This window comes from Peromyscus californicus, unplaced genomic scaffold (assembly GCF_007827085.1).
Source record: "Peromyscus californicus insignis strain IS unplaced genomic scaffold, ASM782708v3 Scaffold_21__1_contigs__length_65335640, whole genome shotgun sequence".
Classification (NCBI taxonomy): Eukaryota; Metazoa; Chordata; class Mammalia; order Rodentia; family Cricetidae; genus Peromyscus; species Peromyscus californicus.
In genome coordinates this window covers 24,392,029-24,416,949 of record NW_026294514.1, presented here as the reverse complement: position 1 = coordinate 24,416,949, position 24,921 = coordinate 24,392,029, and the positions used below count along the sequence as shown (strand labels likewise).

Below are 24,921 nucleotides of genomic sequence, written 5' to 3'. Positions count from 1 at the left end.
ACACAAACTTCTACACTGTGCCCAAAGTGCTGTCATATACAAGGCACTTTTTTATATGACACACATATGTTATGCAAAATACTGCTGGTCCTTACAGTTCTCTTTGGGGTTAGCATTACTGTTTGCTCCCATGCTTTCACTGATTTGCCAAGGTGAGATTTGAACTCGGGGCTCTCTGAGTTCTGCCTTTTCCTTTTCCTGATGCCCCTAGCTGTTTTATCCAGACTCAGCCAGGTCCACTTCAGCTTTGTTTCCCCAAAGCCCTCCACATCATTTTTAAACAGAGTAGGGATTTAAAAGAAGTTGATTTATTTTTTCTAATTCAATTACTGTTCATCAGAGCATTTCATCTCCTTGAGCCTTGCTCAAATTATTTTTCCATAGGATCCTAAAAAGATAAAAATAAGGAGGGAGAAAAATGAAGTAATACATTTGCTGGCCAGAACCCAGCCTAATAACCAGCCTCTTAGGAAGGATAAATGGCACAAACTATCTTTTATAAAAGCTGACCCCCCCGTTGTTTCATCACCCCCCCCCCCCCGCCCCCTGCATTCTGGTGTCTGCTAATGTGCGGATAATTATGGAAGTAACTATAGCGTCAGATACACGGTCCAGCAGCAGAGTCTTCAGGAATCTTCTTTTCAGAGGAAATAGTGTTTTCCCTCAACTGTTTAGGCTTTTTTTCCGTAGCAGGAAGAGCTTGAAAGAAAATACCAAGATGGATAGTCCTTAGGTACAGCACATTAATAAAGGACAAAGTCCAAAGTAGCAAATAAAAAGAAATGGTGAATAAACCCGGGTAAGTGTAACCTGGATTGAAATACGGCTGGAAACCCTCCTGCGGGCTGTTTCATTCAGACCCAAAGACACGTATTGTTGTGACAGATAATGAAAGTGTAGCAGCTACAGAAATAGCTTGTGGGAAGTAGCAAAAGATGCAGAGATTGGCAGGATGCCACCTCGCCCAAAGGGTCGGCTTCCGGAAACCCGTGTCCTGGTTTCCTTTCTAATTAGTGTTCATTACTTAGACCAAGGCAAATGGAGGCTCTCTCTAGACTCCGGCAGGCTTGTTGTAGGGCTTGGCCACTGTGTTTTCAGTTACAGAGTATGAAAGGATCTGGATGCACGAAACTTATACTGACGCTAGAGTGAAATTTATTTTTCAATTTAAAAATAAAGCTTAAATGAACTTATATACAAATTAAGAGCAGTGTATCTTCTATTCCTTGTTAATTTTTATTATTCAAACTTATGAAAAGTGGTAGCATTCTACCCTCTCTGCTAAACATTTTATTCCTTTCATTGAAGGAATTCGTATCACTCTTAAAGATTTGTTGTTTCACACTGTATGAGTGTGGGGTCTCATGGCAAGAGAGCTTGTCTGTAAAACACAGCTATTTCCTCTCTCCACCTCTTTCTCAACATCCTTTACTTGTCTGAAGGCGTCTTTGTTAGACTCCAAGTGAACTGGGGTTTTACTTTAGCTGTAAAATTCATTTATTCTGAAGCTTAATATGCTAATTTTAATTAGCTTTCATTGGCAATGTCAGTATCTGCTCTATTCATGTGGTTCCCTCTAGTGGTTAACTTCATGTGGAAATTCTGTTTTCTTCCCAAAGAATATTGGTTTGTGTGTTTTCTCTGACAAATGTTATCCAGTTATGCCTTCCCCCTACCCTGCTAATGTTTAATCTTATCCTTCATTGCCTTAGCAGCAATGGCCAACAGGAAGCATCTCATTTGAGCTTGATATCTATAGAGACCACCCAAAAGGCCTCCTTTTGATATAGGTTACGTGTGAGGAAGACACTAATTGGAAATTTAATATTTAATTTGCTTTAATAAGCATCCATTGGTCAGCCATATACTTCAAACATTGTGTTGGATGCTATAGAGACTGTGGGGAGGTTTATGATACAGGGGTCTAGTCTTGATACATTATTTCATCTTTCAATAGATACTCATGAGAACACCTGATTCCACAGCATTTTGCAGAGTAGACAAAACTATATTTGCAAAGATTCCTCTGGTTAAATAAAAATACTTCTTGATTTCAGGAATAAAAAGTATAAATAAAAGGCAAACATTTCCCTGTCTGTATTATAGTTTAGAAGGCTTTAAGAAGGGCCAAGAGAAAAACAGACCCTTGGTTAAAAAAAAAAGAAGAAGAAGAAGAAGAAGAAGAAGAAGCTATAGAACATACTGGTCAAAACCTTTAATCCCAGTACTCAAGAGAGAGTATGTGGTAGGTTCATCTCTATAAGTTCAAGGGCAGCCTGGTCTACATAGTGAGTTCCAGGACAACCAAGACAGCACAGTGAGAGCCTATTTTAAAAATAAAAATAAAACAAAACAGAGACCATTTTTTTAATTCTTATCTTCTTAAAGTAAATTCCCCTATAATGTGATAAAAATCAAGGTCAACCTCGCTTTTTATTTCTTTGTATTCTCTTTTAACTGTGTATTTTTTCAACATGCTATTTGGCTTAGTTAGGATTAATATTGGTGTGATGAAACACTGTGACCAAAACAACTTGGAGAAGAAAGGGTGTGTTTGAATCCAAACAATTCCATATCACTGTTGATCATTGACAAAAGTCGGGACAAGAACTCAAATAGGCCAGGAGCTTGGAGGCAGGAGCCGATGCAGAGGCCATGGAGGGCTTCTGCTTTCTGGCTTGTTCCTCACGACTTGCTCAGCTTACTTTCTTAGAGAACCCAGGACCACCAGCCCATAGATGGTTCCATCCACAAGGAGCTGGATCCTCCCCTCTCACTCACCAATTAAGAAAATTCCCTACAAGCTTGCCTACAGCTCAATCTTATGGAGGCATTTTCTCAAGTGAGGGAGGTTCCCTTCTCTCAGATGACTTTAACCTGTGTCAAGTTGACATAAAACTAGCCAGCACACTATTGTTAAGGAACTCAGCTTAACGTGTGACAATCTTTTTAATAAGAGCTATAAATTTAAGTTACCTAAAGAATACATATAAATGTCGCACCCAAATGTCCTACCATATACTGTACAAGCAGTAAGCACAAAAGTTTTTGCTTGGTATATAGCTGCTTAGGGGTAGAGGATATCCTCAGTCTCATGCCTTACCATTCTTTCCCACATTTATATATTCTGCCTTCACATTATATATGGTATTTGGGAAAACTGAATGTCCACTTTTGACTCTGGCTAAGCAAGATCCTTAAAAAAAAAAAAAAGAGAGGAAAGAGCCTTGCTTCCAACTCAGAAAGTATAGCCAACTCTGAGAACCCAATAATTGGTGGTTGTGGTGGGATTAAATGGCTACTAATTTAATGTGGAGGCAGCTAGAAGCTCTGAGGCTTCTTGGGCTTTTATGGAAATGCAACACATAGGTTCCCAATGCCTGCTCTGGTAGGACTTCCAAACATGAAGCCTCTTAGAAGTAGTTAAGGAGGAGGGGCCCTCTCCTTGGGTGACCATGTTTCCTGACCACTATCATCAGCTCAGAAAGGAGGGTTGGGGTGGTACCCATTCTTTAGAGAGGCTCGTATAATTGATGCCCATTTGGGTTGTTTATTTAAGTGTATTCTATTGCTGAAGTACAGCTGACATACAAATAGGCATGACCAGACAAAAGAACATAAGAAGCAATCATTCAAATGTATTCCCTAGTATGGCACATGCTGTATAAGAAATGTATGTTCTTGTCTCTTTCCAAAAGGTTCCACACTCAAGTAGAGAGGGTTTCTTTTCTTATTAAGAGAATACCAGTACTCACAGGAACTTGGTGGAATTAAGGGGCAGGGGGGAGAGAATTTTCCTTCAAATGAGAATCTTTGAAGTATAATTCTTTGGCTCATCCTGTAAGAAACAAAGCATTGTATATTATCCATATGGAAGGTGGTGCTCCTGACAACCAAATGCCTTCTGACAGCAGGACTTTCTCCTCTCCCAGGGATCATGATGTACAGCCATCCTTATCCAGGGGTGCAAGACCAGGAGCAAGCCACGTAAGCACGTCTCTCGCCTTGGCATGACTCCGTTCTCGTTGGCATAGCCGAGCGTCTGTATAATGCCCAATAATTGGAAATCACAGTGGTATCCGAATGAATGTCAATCTAGAAGGCTGGTAATATAAGTCACTGACTGGGATAAAAGGAAGTCTCTGGGAGGGTGTGGAGAAGAGCTGCCAAGTGGAGCCTGTTGCCCGCAGATTCACTGAATCTGCTGCTTTTATGAGTCAAGTGCACAAGCGCTTCATCATTTCGACTTCCCTGCATAGCATTTAAGCACCGTTCCTTTGCTCCAGATCTATGTATCCCTCACATACACTCTGTAACCCTTGGAGACCGAGGCTTTTCTATCACACACCCCTAGCCAATTCAGATGCGCGAGTGCTGCATTTATTCCCAGGGTCACAGCAGAGTCATGTCGAAGATAGTATCTGGCTGCCTTGCAGGAAGCCTTATTTGTGTCCCAGCCAGCTCTTGTACTGTTTTGTTGATAGTTTTAGTCATGAATCTTCCTGAAGGGAAAAGAGTTCTAAAAACTTATGTGTGCTTTCCTCTCCCTATTGCTTATGATAGAATCAGCAGTTTAATCGATATCTTGGTGGCGCTGTCCATCTTGATGGGCTACTCTGTCACCACGGCCAGCTTTGTCACCTACATTGTCAGGGAACATCAGACCAAAGCCAAGCAACTGCAACACATTTCCGGCATCGGTGTGACATGCTACTGGGTGACGAATTTCATCTACGACATGGTGAGTAACTTCTGTCGTTGCGAGAGAGACAGGATCAATTTGAATAGAAGTCTATTAGCTTTACATTCAAGTGTTATTTGCTTTAATTATTCAAATTATTACTTCAAGGACAGCGAATTAAGTAAAATCAATTGAGTCTGGCTTATATTCATCCAATGGTGGGTGGGAAAAGAAACCTACCTCCGCTTATCTCTAATATCAGATTCCCACAGTGCACATTAACATGCAGATTCCTGGGCCCCTCTCCAGGTCTATTAAATCTGTGTCTTGGGAAATGGAGTGTGGAAAGCATGCATTTCAAACAAGATCCCCCAGGTGATTTTTAAGCACATTCAAGTCTGAGAACCACTACTGTGGCAAAATAGAAGCTTAACAGCATTACCCCCGTTGTGCCAAATAATCAAGCTTATAAAAATTTAATCAACTAATAGTGAAAAATTCAAAGTAGTAGCTCCTGCTGAATGATACACTAGAGAAGATTACCAGAGACAAGGAAGGACGTATTTCATCGATAGCACTCTCCTTTATGTAAAGTGTTCCCCAAGTTCAGATGATCAGACTTGACTCCAAATGTACCAATGTTGGCCAAGAGCCCAGAAGAGTATGCATTTGCCCATGATTGCGGCTATTGTCTGAGTTGTTGTCAAGATCATTGGCTTGAAGAGTTGGGGAGTAATTAACCACAGATCCATTCTGTTAATGCATCCAGTGAGGTCTGAAATGTGCTTGTTGTAGAAGCCAAGTCCAGAGGAATGGTAATGACTGCTAAGGACTTCACGGGAGCTTAAATGTTAAGGAAGCTTCAATGTGTGCTCTGTGAAGGTCTGCTTAGTGCTGAGATCCTGTTGTCTGAATACCGATGCTCATTGCAATTCACAAAATTCCCCTGACCACCACCCTCAAATTGAGGTACCACCACCTACACTGGATGCACCTTGCTGCAAACTCTTCAGCCTTTAATGTCTTTACTTGCCAGCAGAACACCGAGGTTTTTGTTCATGTACCTGTGATTTCAAGAACGTGCGAGAACTGTTGCCCTGGTGTTTTGCACGGAATGCCTAACACTGATAACCAAACCTCAGAAAGCAGTCATGTGAGAGAGCAGCTGCATCCAAAATGAAATCAATACTTCGAGGACTGACTCTAATACCAAGAAGCCTGGCTTTCTTATCTTTCTCCCGGAACCTCTGTCACTGAATGATCCCAAGTCTTAAGCCTAGAGGCAGGAACACCAGGGACTTCCTGTATATCTAGATAGATGGAAGCTACCTTGACCTCATATCAGAGAAGACAAATTCTAAAGTGAAATAAATGCAAAATAAGCTGCATGTTACATGCAACAGGAAGATACATAAAAATTCATTCCTTCAGAATTTTTCTAGGTCAAGTTATTGCAGTTTTAAACTAGATGGCTTATTGATTTAAAGAGAATGCTCGCCATATATTAAACCTTGTTTTGTCTCTATCCATAGGTCTTCTACTTGGTCCCTGTAGCATTTTCAATTGGTGTCATCGCGATTTTCAAGCTACCTGCCTTCTATAATGAAAACAATCTAGGTGCTGTGTCTCTTCTACTTCTGCTGTTTGGGTAAGCTGCTGATTAAGCAATGAATAAAGAATTAACAGAAGTAAGCACTCCCAGACACATAGGACCTTAGTCTCAATAGCAAATTTACAATTGTCTTGGGGTCATTTAACATGAGTGATGACTAGCAATATATTACACTTGCTAGTCCGCAGTCTGTTAAGTACCATACTTTTGAAAATTAACATTGTGATCACTAACCGGCACTTACTGGGTACCACGTATTGTACCAACTTACACACATAGTCTAAATTACATAAAATGGGTATTTTAGAGTGATCAGAAGCATATGAAGTGTATGGGTATATGTACTGACAAATCAGATGACTATATATGGCTTTATAAGGTATATGTAAGTTTGTTTCTGTTTATTTTTATTTGTCTTTTAGAGACGCCTGGGGCATGCCATTGTTTCTGTATTAGAGTAATACAAGTTGCATAATGTAATTGTTATTCAGTGGAAAAGTTGGTTATACTGTAAAAGCATGGATAGTATCTTCTAGTTAAAACTGGGGCAGCTATAGGGCCTTTCTGTCTCTAGATCTGTTTAAAATGACAGGTGCTCATCTTTGCTCAAGCGAGGCCACCTGTCTTCTAACCAGATCTTGACTGCTTAACTATCTGCGATGATGTCATTATCCTTCCTTGATCTTAAAGGAAAAGACTCATTCAGGTTTAACTCCTATTTCTGAGCAGCAGAAATCTTGCCCAGACAGGGTAACACTGTGCCCTGCAGAGGATTAATTTACAGTTGTGATGATGGGAAAACTATCTGGGGCTTTCTAAGAAAGAGGCTCCTTGCTGTCATTTTCAAAAAGGTCTTTGAGGGTTTCTTGTCAAAATGAGGACTGAAATGGAGACCTAGCTTCAGGGCTTCGCCACCCATCACTCGCGTTTGCTTTTCCTTTGGAAGCGTGTCTGAGTTTTGATTCATTGTTTTGTACAGTAGAATAACTGAGGCAGAATTTGAACTTTTAGTATTCCCATCCTACAGCTATGCAACATTTTCTTGGATGTATTTGCTGGCTGGTCTCTTCCATGAAACAGGAATGGCCTTCATCACCTACGTCTGTGTCAACCTGTTTTTCGGCATCAATTCCATTGTTTCCTTGTCGGTGGTATACTTCCTTTCCAAGGAAAAACCTAATGATCCGGTAAGGTCCTTCATTCGCCATTTAAACTTCAGCAAATGAACCAGAAGTCTTAACATGCTCCATGTGGAAAGATTATCTTTACTCTGTATTGAAATAGAAAAGAATATCATTTGATTTTATTAAATTTAGAAAAGGAGAAAGTATATCTTTAAAAAATTAAGCTCTATCTAGGCTAATGCTTATTATTGTATTTACTGAATGTTAATAATACTGACTTCGGCTAGGTTTGAGTAAACGGATAGATACGAGATCAGATGGACTGTGTGACACCTATTGGTCAGTTAAACATTTTACTCACTAACAAATCCCTAAGGTACAGTGGTGACAAATGGCTTAGTTATATGGCTGTGGGTTAGGATTCATTTGAACACTCAGAGATGGAAAAAAAAAAAAGCTAATTCATTCCCTTTCAATCATGTATTGGAATCTACTTCATTGTAAGCATCACTCTCCATTCAGAGCTAACAATTATGATTAGTGAAAGAGAAGCACTAACAGTACCAGGCAATTGAATGGAAAAGAATAGAGAGGAAATGAAGCGAGGTGAGCAAGAGACAAGGACACTCCAGGAGGAGGAAGGGAAATCAGGAGGTGGAAGTGGTCGGCCTCAAGTGTGAATAACGTGAAAACGAGCCATGTGCGCCTCTTTGATATCTGTTGTCGTCCTCCCATCTCAGTTCACCTTGTCAGTCTCTCCCAGGGTGGGATTCCAAGAGCTTTCCTGAGCCCCCTCTCACTCAGGAACTCACTGATGCTGTTTTGGACCCCACCCTTCTGGCCAGGCTTACCTGCCCTCTAGTCTAAGGCAGGTCTAGAAATGACTTTTTTGCCTCTAGGATTGGGCCTGATACCTTGGGCCACTTTGAGGAAAACATTTTTTCACTTGTATTTTGATGATAAATTCTGCCATTTGTAGTGCAAATACAATATACAATTTCAGCACGCAAGTGAAATAATTGCACAGGCTTCCTCATATGTCTTTGCCTGGTTTTAAATTTTTGTCAAGTTGTTGGAATCCTAAAACTAAATTTTGCTATTTCTTTTATTTCAGACTCTAGAACTTATTTCTGAAACCCTGAAGCGAATTTTCCTGATATTCCCTCAATTCTGTTTTGGCTACGGTTTGATTGAACTCTCTCAGCAACAAGCGGTCCTGGATTTCTTAAAGGCGTATGGTGTGGAATATCCAAGTGAAACCTTTGAAATGGATAAGCTAGGTGCAATGTTTGTGGCTTTGGTTTCTCAGGGCACCATGTTTTTCTTGTTGCGACTCCTCATCAATGAATGGCTGATAAAGAAGCTCAGGTAAGCCACATGAAAACAACATTTGCCCTCCGTGACATTCGAGTCGGAATTTTTCAGGGATGAGTAGTAATCCTGGTGTTTCCTCTGGTAACCTGAGGAGGTCTACATTAAAATCCTTTTAACACATGGTAGTGTAACTTAACATTCATTTAACTCTAGTAAATGGTTGTCATAGTAAACAGCCTTTCTATGTGTCTCATCTGCAGGTGTTGATGTGGAATAAGGGACATGATTAAGTAAGCATAGTTGTTAGCGTTAAAGAGACTAAAGTCAGCAATGGAGAGAAAATATGTTCATAAACAAAAAGGTTGAGTTGAGGGAGACGATAAAGACTCGAAGGTCAGAAGTAAAAAAGAAGTTTGAGTGTGTAACGTGGACAGTGGATCTCAAAAAAGATGGCTGGGATGAAGTGAGGAGAACATCCAAAAGGAAAAGAGGGAAGCGTCTGAGTATATTTACCCCGACCCAGCACTGCCTTCCTAGGAAGTGTTCCTACGGATGATACCACAAACTCAGACTTGCATATGCAAAGTTATTCACCGTACTGACCATTTCTAATAGCAAAAGCGTGGAAACAACCAGCATTGCCTTATTTAGGGATTGCTTAATTTATGTACATATATTCGTAAATGTAACACTATTGAGCTATTAGAAAGAATGATCCAGGGGCTGGGGATGTGGTTCAGTGGAGGAGAATCCTTGCTGTGTAAGCATGAGGACCTGAATTCAGATGCCCGGCACCTGCGTGAAAAGCCGACCATATCCCGGCAAACGACTGTAACCCCAGCACTGTTGGCTGCAGGGTGAGACAGACAGATCCCTGGGGCATGCTAGCCATCTAGTCTAACCAAAACTGTAAGGCCTGGGTTCAGTGAGAGACTCCGCCTCAAAGAATAACGGGTAGAGTAATGATAGAGCAGGACACCCAACATCCTTTTCTGCATGAGTGTGCATGGTCAAGTATACTTGCACATATATAATCAAATACACACACAAATATGAAACATACACGTGCACACAGAGAGTGAGTGATCCGATTACCTATGTAATATTTGTTCTAATATTTGTTAAATAAAAGCGAAAGGTTAATAAATGAGTATAATATATTATCATGTGAGATAAAAAGAAATTTACCTTCTAATAATAGATTATCTTTATTGTTAATTTTATTTGAATACTGATTACTTTTCAGGGTCTATTTTCTAGTACCATTTGGACTTTAATACATACCTGCATTACCTATTTAAAATAAAATTTTAATAAAGTAATAATAAAAGGAAAGAAGGAGGAAAATATTGTAGACGACTTAAGGAAGCATTATTCAATTTGATTAGAAGATAGAATAAATGTGATGAAATAGTAGGTCACTTAGGCTTACTGTATGGTTGGAAGGCTATGGGATCTCTTGAATGCTTAGTAAAGAGATCTGGTTTGGACTTTATTTAACAAACCAATGGCTGTCTACCAAAGGTTAATGACCAGAGAGCACTGTGATCACACGGTGCATGAGCAGGTGTCATTTTGTAGAAGTGGTAAGGATTGGAATTCAGGAGACCGAGACACAGGAGTAGCTGGGGGTTACTGATAAATGCAGGCAAGACTGAAGCTTATAGGAGAGATAGAAATAGGAAGAAAAATGGTCCATGACTGAGGGTTCCAAGGCATTTTCAATATTTGGAGACAGACTGCGTGAGTGGGCTTTAGACCGTGTCTTAGATGAGACATTAGCTGTAAACAGAATACAGAATAAATGGTACTTGGATTGTAGATGATTTTGAGAGGAGACCTGCTGGTTGCCAGCAGTACCGAGCTGGGTTCTATCTCCCTCCCCTTGGAAAAATAAGGAGAGAAAAGAGAATATTGTTGAGTGTAGATCTCATTTTAAACTTACCACAGTAAACAGGAAGGAGGAGGAAGAAGAAATAGAGAAAGAAGAGGGGCAAGAGGAGTAGGAGAGAGGAGGAAGAGGGAGGAGAAGGAGGAGGTGGAGGAAAGGGAGGAGGAGACAGTTGTTATAGCAATAAGGTGATGGATGATCTTGGGCTCATAGGTATTGAGTTCTACTAAGGATTCTGAACTCCTGGTTAGAAGCTGACTTTCAGACATGCAGCTCATTGTTACTGAAATTAGTATTTTCAATGGTTTTTTTGTTTTGTTTGTTTGGTTTTTCGAGACAGGGTTTCTCTGTGTAGCTTTGCACCTTTCCTGGAACTCACTCTGTAGCCCAGGCTGGCCTCAAACTCACAGAGATCTGCCTGGCTCTGCCTCCTGAGTGCTGGGATTAAAGGCGTGCGCCACCACCGCCCGGCAGTATTTTCAATGATAACAGTAGATCTGTAAACATTTCATATGTGGAAAGTAAACACTATTTACAAGCATTGTAGAGAATGTGGGAAGAACATTGCTATTGCCACTTAAGTCATTTAAACAGGATAATGTAACAAATGTAAGAGCAGCCTAATAGTAGGCAGCATACTCCAAGAGAAGTGAGAGCATTGAAGTGTCCAGACTTCATGGCATCATTTCAGAATCTGTCGTATAAAATCACTGGGTCTGGATTTCAGGCTCTTCTTCAGAAAATTTGCATCTTCACCCATCATGGAGACAGTAGATGAAGATGAAGATGTGCAGGCTGAGAGACTGAGAGTCGAGAGTGGTGCAGCTGAGTTTGACCTGGTCCAGCTCCATCGTCTCACAAAGACCTATCAACTTATCCACAAAAAGATAATAGCTGTTAACAACATCAGCCTTGGGATACCTGCTGGAGAGGTAGGGACAATGGTTTTAGTCTTCTAGAAACAGAAGACTCAAGCCCTGAGTATGTTCATGGGCTAGGGGTGTGTGTGTGTGTGTGTGTGTGTGTGTGTGTGTGTGTGTGTGTGTGTATGTTTGCTGTATGAATATTTGCTGTCGCCAGGGAAGATTCACCTCCAGCACATAGCAAGTCCTGAGCGCCCCTTTCCACTGTTGCTGTCTCTGGAGTGGACTATCAGCAGGACTATAATTCTTGTTCAGGATGCTTTCTGGCATCTCTCATCGCTAGGCCCATTCAAAGTCTGCCTGAATGACAGCTGTTTTCAGAGTGGATGTCTTAGCATGCATTCACTTCTATTAAGTCTTTCACAGACACAAGATGGAGGTAGCTTTGAAAGAAGAAAAAGAACATGGCTATCTCCCTTTAGTTTTCTTTTCTTTTTTTAAAAATAGGTTATTTATTTTTATTTTATGTGCACGGGTGTTTTACCTGCATGTATGTCTGTGTGAGGGTGTCAGGTTCCCTAGAACTGAAGTTACAGACAGTTGTGAGCTGCCATGTGGGTGCTGGGAATTGAATCTGGGTCCTCTGGAAGAGAAGTCAGTATTCTTAACCACTGAGCCATCTCTCCAGCCCCTCCTTATAGTTTTCTGAGCAGAGCTGGAGAGTGCATGCATCAAATTCATTTGATGATGTAAATTATTGCATCAGTGGCTTTTTCAATAAAGCTGTGATTTTTTTTTGTAAATTATGTGAAATCTATAACTGTAATTACTTCTTTGTGTTAGCATAACTTACTTGAGAGGTAGTTTATCATGTCACATAAAGAGGCACTACAGCATATGTAAAGCAGGCCTTCTCTAAATACAGATGTTCAGATGCTTAGAGGAAAAAGAACACATAGTACCCATTTCTTTTAGAAGAGAAAGTCTTACCAACAGTATACTATCCAGAAATAATTCCAGTGTTAAATTCTTCCAGGAAAGGTGTCTCACCCAGGGAGGAGGAAGGAGTTACAATAGCAACATGCCTCTATAGCTTACATCTTTTTCTTTCTCTCCCCATCCCAGTGCTTTGGCCTCCTTGGTGTGAACGGAGCAGGGAAAACCACTATATTTAAGATGCTGACTGGAGACATAATTCCTTCCAGTGGAAACATTCTGATCAGGAACAAGAGCGGGTACAAATGAATACTTCTACTTATTGAGCACAACATAATTTTAACAAACTTTTATGTAATTTCGTGATCGCATTATTAAATCTTTGTGGCCTAAGGAGGGGATCGTTGAAGCGACTGAAGTTTATTTTAAACCTTAATTATGATTCTGGTAGTAAGAGTATTTTCTCACTTCTATCAAAATTCTGTCTGTATTAACCACAACAAAGCCACTAACCCAATACTTAGTGACCTATTATTAGAAACTCATGTGTTCTGATCTCCATTTAGATCCCTGGGTCATGTGGATTCTCACAGCTCATTGGTTGGCTACTGCCCTCAGGAGGATGCCTTAGATGACCTGGTAACGGTGGAAGAACACTTGTATTTCTATGCCAGAGTGCATGGGATTCCAGAGAAAGACATCAAAGAAGTGAGTCTACATGTGGAAAACAGCTTAATTTAAAGACCACTGTTATTTCTATGCCTCTTCTCATGATTCCCCTGGCAAAGTCAATGTGCCACATAGGAAACCGTAACACCCCTCTAACCGTTTTTGAGCCAACTTGGCTTGATTGTCCTTTCTATATCCATGCCTGCTTAAAAGCTTGGCTTTAGGGGCTTCTTAGCCTGAGTTTGTTCGATTCCCTTAGTAAATAGATATCCACACTGTGTTTGGCTCCAAGTTGAACTTTGATTGGTGATGCTAGTGATTTTTGTAATTGTTCAAATAAATATTGGTACACATGGTTCTCTGCAAAATTTCTAAGAGAAATAGAAGGGCTTCCATTTCTACTTTTTTTTCTTTACTTTTTATTTATTACTGCAGAGTATTGAACCCAGGGCTTCATGCATGCTACCACTGAGTTAAAATACTGACCTTGATTTTGACTTTTATTCTGTAACTCTGTATACCATTGCAAAGGTTTATTATTGGAATGGAATGATTATACTCTTGGGGGACATTCTTTTGTTCTTCAAATTCTGGAGACTTGTTGGGAACATCCAACTAGAATTTCATCATTTTCTAGGGTTACTTAACTACAGAAATAACTCCAGGAACCTGTGGTTCCTAATGTATGATGGTTTTGATAGCAGGTCAGTTTTAAATAGACTTAAAGTCTTGCTGAGAACTCACACCTTGGTAAGACAAAAGATGAAGTGTGATGACAATCAATGGGAAACCTCCTCTGAACTCTTCCTTAGGTCTCTTCCGCTTTTAAGCATTGTAGGAGAATCCTGTGGTAACAGCAGAAGTTAGTCTACAATTGTAAATACATGCAAACATTTGGAGTTGGGGAGGGGGGTCTCATTTGAAACTGTACCTCCAGGAAATTGTTTTTATCTCTTTGATGAAGTGTTAATTTATAATTGGTCTTTTAAAGATGAAAACGAAATCTGTGTTGAATTGAAATATTTTCATTTCTTTTAGGCCCGTATTCTCCACGAGAAACGTTTCTATTCACAGGCTGGTTTTTGTTCCATTTTGTGCTTTTAAGGGGCAGGTTGCCTAATTCCTCTTTTTCTTATCCACAGACTGTTCATAAACTCCTTAGGAGACTCCACTTGATGTCCTACAAGGACAAATCTACCTCCATGTGCAGTTATGGCACAAAAAGAAAGCTGTCCACTGCACTGGCCTTGATAGGGAAACCGTCGATCCTCCTGCTGGTAAGAGAGGCATTATGAGTAAGACTATGAAGAATTAGAACAGGACATCCAGACCTATATTGTCATCTCACCAGCAGCAATGACCACATCTAGTGAAGTCAGACTGTGTGCCAGTTACTGTCAAAGCACGGATACTACCCCATTAGGAGAATTTGTATTAGCAAATAATTTATGATCCTGGCAGTGTCCTCAGGAAACACTTTGTGTCTGAAGCAACGGTGCAGGAGGCCCCCGAGAAAACTCTCAGCATGCGAATGGGAAATAGAGACAACAAACTCAGGGGGTTCAAATAAGTTACAGAACAGGTTCAAATTTAATTCCCACTTATTGATGAAATCATATTTCTGTTAGGTCCTGATCAAGTGAACTAGCAGTTTCCAATTTTTTTACTGAGGAAGAAAGGTACATTTTAGAACAAAGTGTTGTACTAAAATTATATTCCTTTGTAGCTTGAAAATATGAGTTATTTAGTTTGTGAAGTGATGGAAAATACACTGTGTTGTCTTATATGAAATTAGGAGGGCATCGGAAATACATTCCACATTTATATTTGGTTAAGAGCTGAAAATTTTATTTGATCACCTGAAAATATAAATTACACCTACTAGTGATATAGTATTCTGCTTCCAACGCCCACCAAAGCAAAAGGGCCTTTATTTCAGAGAAATAAACATGTCCTTATTTTGGAAGATTGCCTCTATTCAAGGACCTCCAAATTTTAAAAGAACTTTAACTGCATGCAGTAAAATCCAGTCATAAATCACCACATTATTCTAGGGATTAAGTCACACAGTGGATCCAATTATTTAAACTGCCCGGACAGACCATATTTCCAGAATACCGGAAGCTTATAATGCATTACATTGCTGCCAGTCAGTGTTTATAATGGAACCCTATTGTGCAAGCATCCCTTAAACTGAACAAAACAATCCTTGGCCACCCTTGTGAGATAATAGACGTAAAGCAGTTTGCATGTAAAAGTACCATGTAAATGTTATGTAGTAATGAGCTGAGGAAATACAGGCTACAAGAGGAAGGCACTGCTGTTCTTCTGTGTGAATATACTGCATATTCATTTCATTTTCTTCAAAAATAGACACAGTGACAATACCTCCTTTATCATTTCCCCCAAGTAATGCTCATCCTTCTATTTAAATTTAGCACACTACTATGCGCAATGAGCTTCCGACGTCCCAATTCTTTCCATCGTGCATACGTTTTGAAAATTTTTATTTAATCTTGACCTATAGTTTGCTTTTATTGATCACCTGTCGGGATCAATTATTGCTGGTTTACATTATCTGCTGTTTCGTTTTTTAAAGAATCTCCTGTTTGAATCTTTCAAAGCCTCATTTGCTTTGAAGAATATTGTGGATTTTTCTGCTTGGTGACGTCTACTAATCTTATTTTTATTTTCCCAAAGAGTCTTAAATTTCAATTAATAACAAAACCCTAAAAAAAAATAGACGTGGAACATATTCACTGAAACGTCAAGTTGTGTTTTCTTCTGCTTTGTGTGGCACAGTGTCGCTGGCAGTCACAATTCCACTTTCAGGAGAGAGATGGCAATCTTGCTGACGGAGCTTCAAATACATATGTGAGAATGTAGAATTAAATGTAAAAACTCTGCTCTGCGCGTAATTGAAGTAGACTTTTTCCAAGGAAACACAAGAGACAGATGTAAAGTAACAGGATGTCAGCTTCACTGAAACATTTCTTTAAACAGACTGACAGTTTTAAATACTTAATTTTGAGCTTTTGATGGCAGCAGAAGAAGCCTATTATGTATAAAACATATACATGTATAAAACAAGTTAGTCACAGGACCTCTAAAAGTGATTTCTATACCCAGGGAGTTGAGATGTAGCGATTCTTATAAAGAACCTCATCAAAAATTAATTAACTTGATATATTTTTTTTTCCTGGTAATTCTCTATTAAGGATGAGCCGAGCTCTGGGATGGATCCCAAGTCAAAACGCCACCTCTGGAGGATCATTTCAGAAGAGGTGCAGAACAAATGCTCTGTCATCCTCACATCTCACAGGTAAACTGAGTCAGGTCCCAAGGGATTCTGATGTAACACATATATAGCATGAGTACTCCTCAGTGCTTGAAGTATTTTGTTTTTAATTTTTATTACAAGTGCGTGCGTGTGTGTGTGTGCGTGTGTGCATGTGTGTGTGTATGTGTGCGTGCGTGCGTGTAGTATGTGTGTGATGTCTGTTTGCTTGTAGAGGACAGTTTGAGAAAGTTGGTTTTCTTCTTCTACTAAGTGGGTCCCAGAGACGAGACTCAATTAGTCAGACTTGGAAGCAGTGCCTTGACCAACTGAGCGCTCTCATCAGCCCATTTGGAGTATTGAATGTTTGTAGTAAATCGAAACCGAGTTTCACGGTGAGAGCACTGTGGTAGGACAGGGCACAGGGCCTAAGCAAACATTCTTACCATGAAGCTCTCCTGACACAGGACCTGCTTATTCTCGGCTATTGTTCCCAACAGCCTTTCAAAAAGTTTCAGAATCCTTGGTCTTTTCCCCACAAATACTCCCTCTTTTTCAGTCAGGCTAAATCTCTTGGCTCTCCATCCACACACTGGACTTTCTGTCTCCATATATCTCTTTATATGTGCTTTCTACTTGAAGCAGTCTCCACAAGCTCGCTACAGGTTTTCATTTTACCAGCTCCCCGCCCCCCCTCCCCAGAACCCATGCACATGGCTGTCTTCCACAGCGGAGCCCTCCTAGTCTCTTAAGTATGAGGATGCTGAGGCTTTATCTGCGCCTCTCTTATGACATTGGCCTTTCATTATGATTCGTATTAAGTTCAACTTTCATTATAATGATCACATAGCCCAAAATAATTAGATAAGTTTACTATGAGAGTTGTTTGTGTGTCAGCTTTGAGTCCATCACCCTGAGGCTAATCATTTTATTCCCATGAACTTCTGCATGGAGTGAACAGGGCGATAGCTGGGACTCCCTCTAGGTATCGTCGACAATGAAATGAGAGAGCTTGCAATCAGGTACAAGTTAACTAGTTAAAAACCCCAAAACAAAACCAACTGGAGTATGAGACAGCATAAAAGGTGCTCTGGGTCGTTTTGGAAACACTTCATGAGAAACATAGGTCTTGAGTTAGAGCTTGAAGGAGCTGAAAAGACTATTGAGTTTACCAGTGGAAGTGATCCAGATAAGAGAGATGGCCTCAAGTGGAAGAGGACAGTAATAAACCCTATCTGAATATGTTTAATTTACATTTTAAGACTTTATTGGTTCTTTCTCAAGAAAGAGTTCTTGGCATTTTGGTTGTGAGCCTAGCTTTTAACAGCTAAGCCTTCTCAAGAGAACCCTCAAGGGAGATTGCTACAATGCCATAATGAAGATATGCTTATGAACTTCAACTCAATTTTCTGTGCCCTGGATGTTGGTAGTAATCTGCTTCCTCTTTTAGCATGGAAGAATGTGAAGCCCTTTGTACCCGGCTGGCCATTATGGTGAATGGAAGATTCCAGTGCATTGGATCTTTGCAACATATAAAGAGCAGGTAACCAAGAAATATACTGTTTGCCCATGGTGTAGGGGAGCTGCTCCAACAGTTACAGCTGCTACTGGACCCCAGCAGCCACTGTGTACTGGATAGAAAAACTGAGAAGAAGACACTCCTCACTGGAAGTAATCATTGACTCACCCCAAATTTAAATTATTTTATTAAAGAGTTATTGTGTTTTTTAGTTAAAGTCTCCAAGCTGTAGAAAGTTTGAAGCTCCTAATAGTCATAATAATAAATCATTTACAACCAAAATACTCCCAGGAAGTAGTTTCAAGAATATACCCAATAACAAATTGGACTTGACAAGTACATGAAGGCATAGATTTTTTAATCTACCATGTTCATTTGCCATTTGCACAGGCTTTCTGTAAGCTATTTAACATTTTCACCACATTGAAAACCTTTTAATCAAGAATGCATTGGGGAAAGATGCCTAAATATCATATTAGCATCACATTAAAATTAAATTATTAATTTATATTCCCAAGTGTATGTGCATTTATATACATCTATGTGAATCTCCAAACTACAGGATGATACTTCATATATTTCCATACAGCAACTTAATTATCTTATCAAAATAGTATAATCTGGGATAAAGACAAAATGATGACGGAGACCTTGAGCTGCTTGTAGGGTGTCATAACCTGCTTATGAACTCTGCTTTTAGCATAGTCAACACCAGCATATTGACTTCCTAGTTAGTGTTGGAATCCCAGTGTCTAATTTAATCTTTATGGTTGACACCAAATCTCCAATGGCCTGCCTCTCAAGACCTTGCTCTAACTTAAAAAGTATTTAACTCCAAAAATTGACATCTATTATTGCCAATTGATGATTGTCAAAGAAAGTCAAGATTGTGTGTTTTCATTCCGGTGTATCTTTTGCTCCAAGATTCTGAAACAGTATAGAGGTAGAAATTAAAAACAAATGAACAAAAAGCAAAGCATGGCATTGAACTGCTTCCAGTTTGCAACATACTCTGAACTTTTATAGCAAAATGACAGTCTTTATATAAGAAAAAGGGGCCATAATGGGCAGCTTGGGACGCATTTCATTATCTAGAATTCCAGGGGAGCTATTTTGGCAAAATGTAACTCATACTGTATTTTTGCACTTTTAGGTTTGGACGTGGATTTACTGTCAAGGTTCACTTGAAAAATGATAAAGTGAGCATGGAAAACCTCACAAGGTTTATGCAGCTGCACTTTCCAAAAACATACTTAAAAGTAAGTGATGTCTCCACCTTTTGACCTTGACTGGCTTTTCGAGTAATAACAAAGTGAGCGTGTGCTGTTTCCTAGTGGATCACAATGTTGTTATTCATCCTAATCCATTCGTTCAAGATGTGAACCTCATACAAACAAATAAAATCCCTAGACCATATATCTTGGTAGGTATTTTAAATTAATCTAATTATTTCAATCTGCATATTAATTTCTTCCTTGCAAAGTCTTTATGATCATACTGGATTTGTTTTCAAGTTGTATACATTGCCAGTTTAATAATTATATATATATGCATGTCTTAGGGAGCCTAGGAATGACAGGTGTTATATGACCAGCAACATTTCTTAGAAAAAAAAAAAATAGTGCACTCAGCATCCTGCAGCTGGGAGATTTTTATCTGCTTTGTTCCTCTCCTTTGAAAAATAAACCCACAAAGGTCTAAGCAATCCTCGGCTCCCCAAGAGATTGAAATACCTTAGAGCTGGTTTCTTCTTGCTTATGCAGTAAAACCGACCAGATGAACACACAGGGATACACACATTTAAATCTACATAGCACCTACTTAATGTTCTTGTCAGAAAAAAAATGTCAGAATAACATCTTTGATAGACAGGTAATTTGTACAAATTGAGGATGACAAATAATTGTTGTTAAAAGGAAATCAAAGTAGAATAATGAAAAGAAATTGGAAAGCTGTGAGTTGACCCTGGCTGTGCAGAGGAGATATCTAAGGAGACATTTAAAGTCTCTGAGCTTCATTTCTCTTATTTGAAAGCAGGAATAAACATCTACTTTACAAAACTGGTGTGGAAAATGTCTGGTGTCTTCACAAACTATAGGGCATAATATTAATGTGAGATGATGTTAGACAGCAAAAGAATGTATTTTTAAAATAATTATTTTATCTTCATCAAATATTTTTGTTTGCCTCAGCCTCCCCAAGCCTTAGCTAATTCCTCTAGGAACATTAGCTTTCAAGTTTCTTGTCAAAGCCCATTTTTTTTTTTATCATCAGAATAGAAAATTAAAGGACATCTGTCTTCTACAAATGGTATGGGTCTCACACATTCAGTCAATTGCTTGGTTGAAATGTTTATTTACTGAGTCGAGATTCCATTTTTCCTGGCGTGTGCCTCCTGGGACGAAAGCTACCCAAAGTAAATGAGCTGATGATAAAAGGCAATTTCTCCCTAAGAGAGTATCCTTTATACTTCTGCGGTAGTGTCTAGATCTCTGTAGATGGAAAATATCTGGACTGATCACATGAGAATGAAGCATGCAAGATGGCCAGATTACAGAGACAGGGACAATGAGAGTACAAGTTCATGAGAGAGCCTGGGCTCCAGACAAGGCAGGGAGAAAGAAAGTCTTGAAAAATAAGGTTGCAATGCATCGGCTTTGATAGGATCTACCGACACCACAGGAGTAGATTCTGGAGTGAGAGGACATCTGATCATACTAGCATTCCACTTCTCTGGCTGCTTTGTGGCAGAACAAATCGGCATATCTGGTTTCTAGGCTTCCAAGGAGGATGCTGCAGTCACTCCGATGGGGAGTGAGACGCGTCAAGTCAGTAGTGTGAAGGGCGCAAAGAGAGGGCAAAGGTCAAACTGGACAGATGCCTTAAAGGAAAACAACCCCCCCCCCCCCCCCCCCCGCCGCCGAAAAGTAGATGGTGAATGATGAAGCACTCAGAACATCAGGTGTTAGAGATATTCTGAGGCAGTAGCGACAGACTATGAAGTAGATGATTCTAGTGGTGAAAGCTTAAAAACTGAAAAGCCTTTTAAGATGAGCCGAGAAAAGTAGGCAGCCTCAATAGAACAAAGAAAAAAAAAAAAAAAGGCTTCTGGACAACTTCAACACTACTGAAGTCTGGCCTTTTTTTTTTTTATTTAGCTCATTTCAACTGAAAAGCCAAGTCCTGGAATTTTAGACCTATTCAAGATCATAGCCAATCTATTAAAACTGATCCACAAGCTGAGCATATGGGATGCATCCTACAAGATCTTCCCCCCTCTGGATGGGATTGTAACCTTCTAAATGCTCATGAGCCCAGGATGCTTTGAAATTTCCATTCCCTTTTAAATTCGCTTTCTCTCTGACGTCCATGAAATTTCTCGTCTCATCTCTACAAGCTGCTAGTTTCAAAGCGTGCCCATTGTTGACACCACGGCATGATTTTTGTGTCTCCCAGCAGAACAACTTTTCGGCATCTTCCCTAACTCTCCATAAAGTGAAAGCTGATCAAGCTGATGTTAACTTGCCATTGTAAAACAAGTCTTTCCCTTTTGGTTCCTGCAGGATCAGCACCTTAGCATGCTAGAGTACCACGTGCCCGTCACAGCAGGAGGAGTAGCAAACATTTTTGACCTTCTGGAAACCAACAAGACTGCTTTAAATATCACAAATTTCCTCGTGAGCCAGACCACTCTGGAAGAGGTAAAGTGCATGCTGTAATCCATGGCACAGTGTCACACATTAGTTATTATGCACCCTGCTTATTTCTTTTTAATGACATTTAATTTACTTTTAATTAAATCAGTATCTAATCTTGCACCTGAACACCTTAGCAAAGAGCCTAATTTATTTCTAACTGCATTTGAGATATTAAAAAATAGATATGAAAGGCATTAGCAACTATTTTTAGTGGAGAAATGAAGTTTTTTTCCATTGTAAATGACATCTACTTCCATAAATGTTTACATGTACATGGAAAACAGGCTCATCACCTGTGAAAAAAATAGCTCTTAATGCTTCCTCTACTTTCTTCTTGGTAGGTTTCATAATGAAGGTTTCCATTACTCAGTTTCCTGAATTAGGGTGTGTAGGATGAGTGACTGAGAATGTACAGACGCTGGCGTTTATTAAATCCACACACTTAATACAGTAAATGAAGAAATCCTTTCTCTTATTTATACATCTTTTTTTTAAATTATTTTTTCTTTATTAACAGATTTTTTTTTTTTTTTTTTTTTTTGGTTTTTCAAGACAAGGTTTCTCTGTGTAGCTTTGCACCTTTCCTGGAACTCACTTGGTAGCCCAGGCTGGCCTCAAACTCACAGAGATCAGCCTGGCTCTGCCTCCCGAGTGCTGGGATTAAAGGCGTGCACCACCACCGCCCGGCTTCCACTAAGTTTTATACAATTCAACCAATGTGACATATAAAAAATAAACTCCATGCTTGATTTTGAAGTGGGTCTGAGAGTAAGTCAATGGATTGTGCTGCATTTTATGGATTAATATTTTATAGAGACTTAAGGCAACTATGGCTTTGCCAACACTGAAGAGTTATTCTTAGACTTATTTGACCAATATTGAGCATCACACATAGGAAAACTAGATTCTCAGTGACATTGGAACAAATCTATAACTAATAAGTTTAATAATTTTAATTATGTAAAGGGGTCTGCATGTTAGACAATTGGCAAACTTAACATAATGGGGGTTTTGTACACAAATTTTATTTTGTGCATTTCCTCCCGAAACTAGTGAATTCTCTCTTGACATTTCTATTTAAACATTGGATGGAGCATCAGGCTGGGCCCCTTACCATACATGATAAAGGTATCAATGTGGATCTTACGGTTTACAGATGTGTAACTATAGATCCTTAACCATAGCTTTAAATTTAGACTATGACAAAAAAATGTAGTCATAGTCACAGAAATGGGCATTATTTTTAAAGTCCAGTTGGCTGAATAAATGGACTTTTAGGAAGGATGTGCATAAGTATGTGAGCATGTCCGGAAGAAATATTGCTTTCTGAACTTGTGAGTGTGTGAGTGAGTGAGAAGAAGAAAAGAAGGAAAGCAAGAGAGAGAGTGTTGAAGGGAGAGATAAGAGAGAGAGAGAGAGAGAGAGAGAGAGAGAGAGAGAGAGAGAGAGAGAGAATGAAGCTTTATTTCTTTATTTGGCACTAATGTCTTTCATTCCCTTGAAAAAAACGCAGGTTTTCATCAACTTCGCCAAAGACCAAAAATCCTATGAAAATGTCGATACCAGTAGCCATGGTTCCACCATAAGTGTAGACTCACAGGATGACCGGATAGAGTCCTAGCACCTGAAGCAGATTCAACTTCAGCAAACGGCTGATGGATGCTCTTCAAAGAAGACACCATTTTAAAAAACATCTCTCCCTGGAAAAGTGTTATACTGCACACAAGTGTACAGTCCAAGACTGACAAATTACAATGGACATCAGTGAATGTTATTGCTCCTGAAGTGATTCCCCTGTATTCAGCACAGTGAGCATGTAACGTACGTGCTGGTGATCTTTAGGTAAAAGGTGAACCCCATGATGGATGTCTTAATTTATTACTCTCAATAAAAGGACAGATTAAAAGGCATGGGTATTAGTAGTTGAAAAGTAAGGCCAGAGAAGAAAAATAAGGTGGCCTTGGGGAGACAGAGTAAGGTGATCAAACAAAATAACTTATTTATAGAAAATAACATGGACCCATGAATCTAGTGTTGTGTGTAAAGTGCTAAGGACTGAATTAACAGAATGACAGAAGGCAGTGAGTAGTCTCTACAGGAGGTGTGTGTGTGTTAGTGTCAGTGTCTGTGAACATGGGGACATAGTGAGCCCCCCAGTGTGCCTTAGGATAAGAACAGAATGAGACTGCAGTTTACCCTGGTGGTAAACAAAACTTAGGCCCAGTTCAGCCGTGCCTGGCCAATGGTAAGGCACGTGGAGAAGATGCTTCTTGCTTCTTAAGAGGAAACAGGAGCGTCAGCTGGGCAGATCCTGAAAAACAGTAGAGAACTCAGGTGCTGTTGGCAGGCGTCATTTTGAAAGCTCTTCCAGAAACCCTCACAATTCTAGTTTCTCCACAGGAAACTTTGCTGTGAAAGAAAAATTAATATGAGAATATTTTTCGGCTTACTATCTGGCTGACCTGGAATTATACCTATGGTTACAGGATAGACTGCTTGCCAAGTTTCATGCCCTTTCAAGAAGTTGCTTTATGTACCCTTTGAATGTGTGCATGTGTGTGTGTGTGTGTGCGTGTGTGTGTATGTGTGTGTGTGTATGTACGTACAGCCAGCTTTAACACAACTGTTTCTGTCTCAATGACCAATAAACTCAAAGTTTAAAAGAGGCTATTAGTGATGTCATTTTGTTTGATAGGGAAAAGCCAGGGACGTCAAATTAGGAGTCACGTGACGCATGAGGTTCCATATGATCTGGCCCCTGCTTACTTTACCATTCTCAACAGCATCCATTTCCCCTTCTTCTTTAGGATCTCGGCCTACTGGCCTCTTGCAGTTCCCATGGTGCTTTATATGCCTTCCCATCTCTGGAGTTTTTCACTTAATGATCCTATAGTGTGAATGCTCGGTACCCCCCTCACTATGTCCATCTAATAGTCTTGAGAAACGCTACACTTGCCCAGAGAAGCTCTGCTGCCTTGCTTTTTCAGCTCAAATCTGAGCCCTCTATTCTTACGCTATGTCACCACCCCACTTTTGTGTGAAACCTTGCACCATAATTTGTCATATATCTAGACTTTAAATAGATATTTTAACAGAAGGTACCATTGTAAAATGTCCTTAATAGCCAGAAATGCTTGTGATCTCAGGGCTCAAAAGGTGGAGGTAGGGTGGTCACGAGTTTGAGGATAACTGGAGCTACCTTATAAGTCAAAAGCCAGAATGGACTACATAGTGAGTCCTTGTCTCATAAATTCCAAGTACCAAGGAACTAACTCAGTACTAGAATAAGTACTCAGTATGTCCAAGTCCCTGGATACAGTCCACATTGAAAAAATAT

General features: G+C 39.7%; 1 protein-coding gene across 2 annotated transcripts in view; it reads left to right on the top strand.

Moving 5' to 3' along the window:
* Abca12 (ATP binding cassette subfamily A member 12) overlaps nt 1-24,250 on the top strand; it is a 151,887-nt gene extending 127,637 nt beyond the window's left edge. For both annotated transcript variants that reach the window (XM_052749250.1, XM_052749248.1), the window contains exons 40-53: nt 3,933-3,987; nt 4,564-4,741; nt 6,214-6,329; nt 7,321-7,480; nt 8,532-8,785; nt 11,350-11,554; nt 12,611-12,720; nt 12,988-13,129; nt 14,233-14,367; nt 16,309-16,412; nt 17,818-17,910; nt 19,040-19,145; nt 21,450-21,587; nt 23,098-24,250. In XM_052749250.1, the coding sequence (XP_052605210.1) occupies nt 3,933-3,987; nt 4,564-4,741; nt 6,214-6,329; nt 7,321-7,480; nt 8,532-8,785; nt 11,350-11,554; nt 12,611-12,720; nt 12,988-13,129; nt 14,233-14,367; nt 16,309-16,412; nt 17,818-17,910; nt 19,040-19,145; nt 21,450-21,587; nt 23,098-23,205 (1,904 nt within the window). In that variant the 3' untranslated portion in view covers nt 23,206-24,250. The remainder of the gene's footprint in view (nt 1-3,932; nt 3,988-4,563; nt 4,742-6,213; nt 6,330-7,320; nt 7,481-8,531; nt 8,786-11,349; nt 11,555-12,610; nt 12,721-12,987; nt 13,130-14,232; nt 14,368-16,308; nt 16,413-17,817; nt 17,911-19,039; nt 19,146-21,449; nt 21,588-23,097) is intronic.
* Nucleotides 24,251-24,921: the final 671 nt, after the last annotated feature.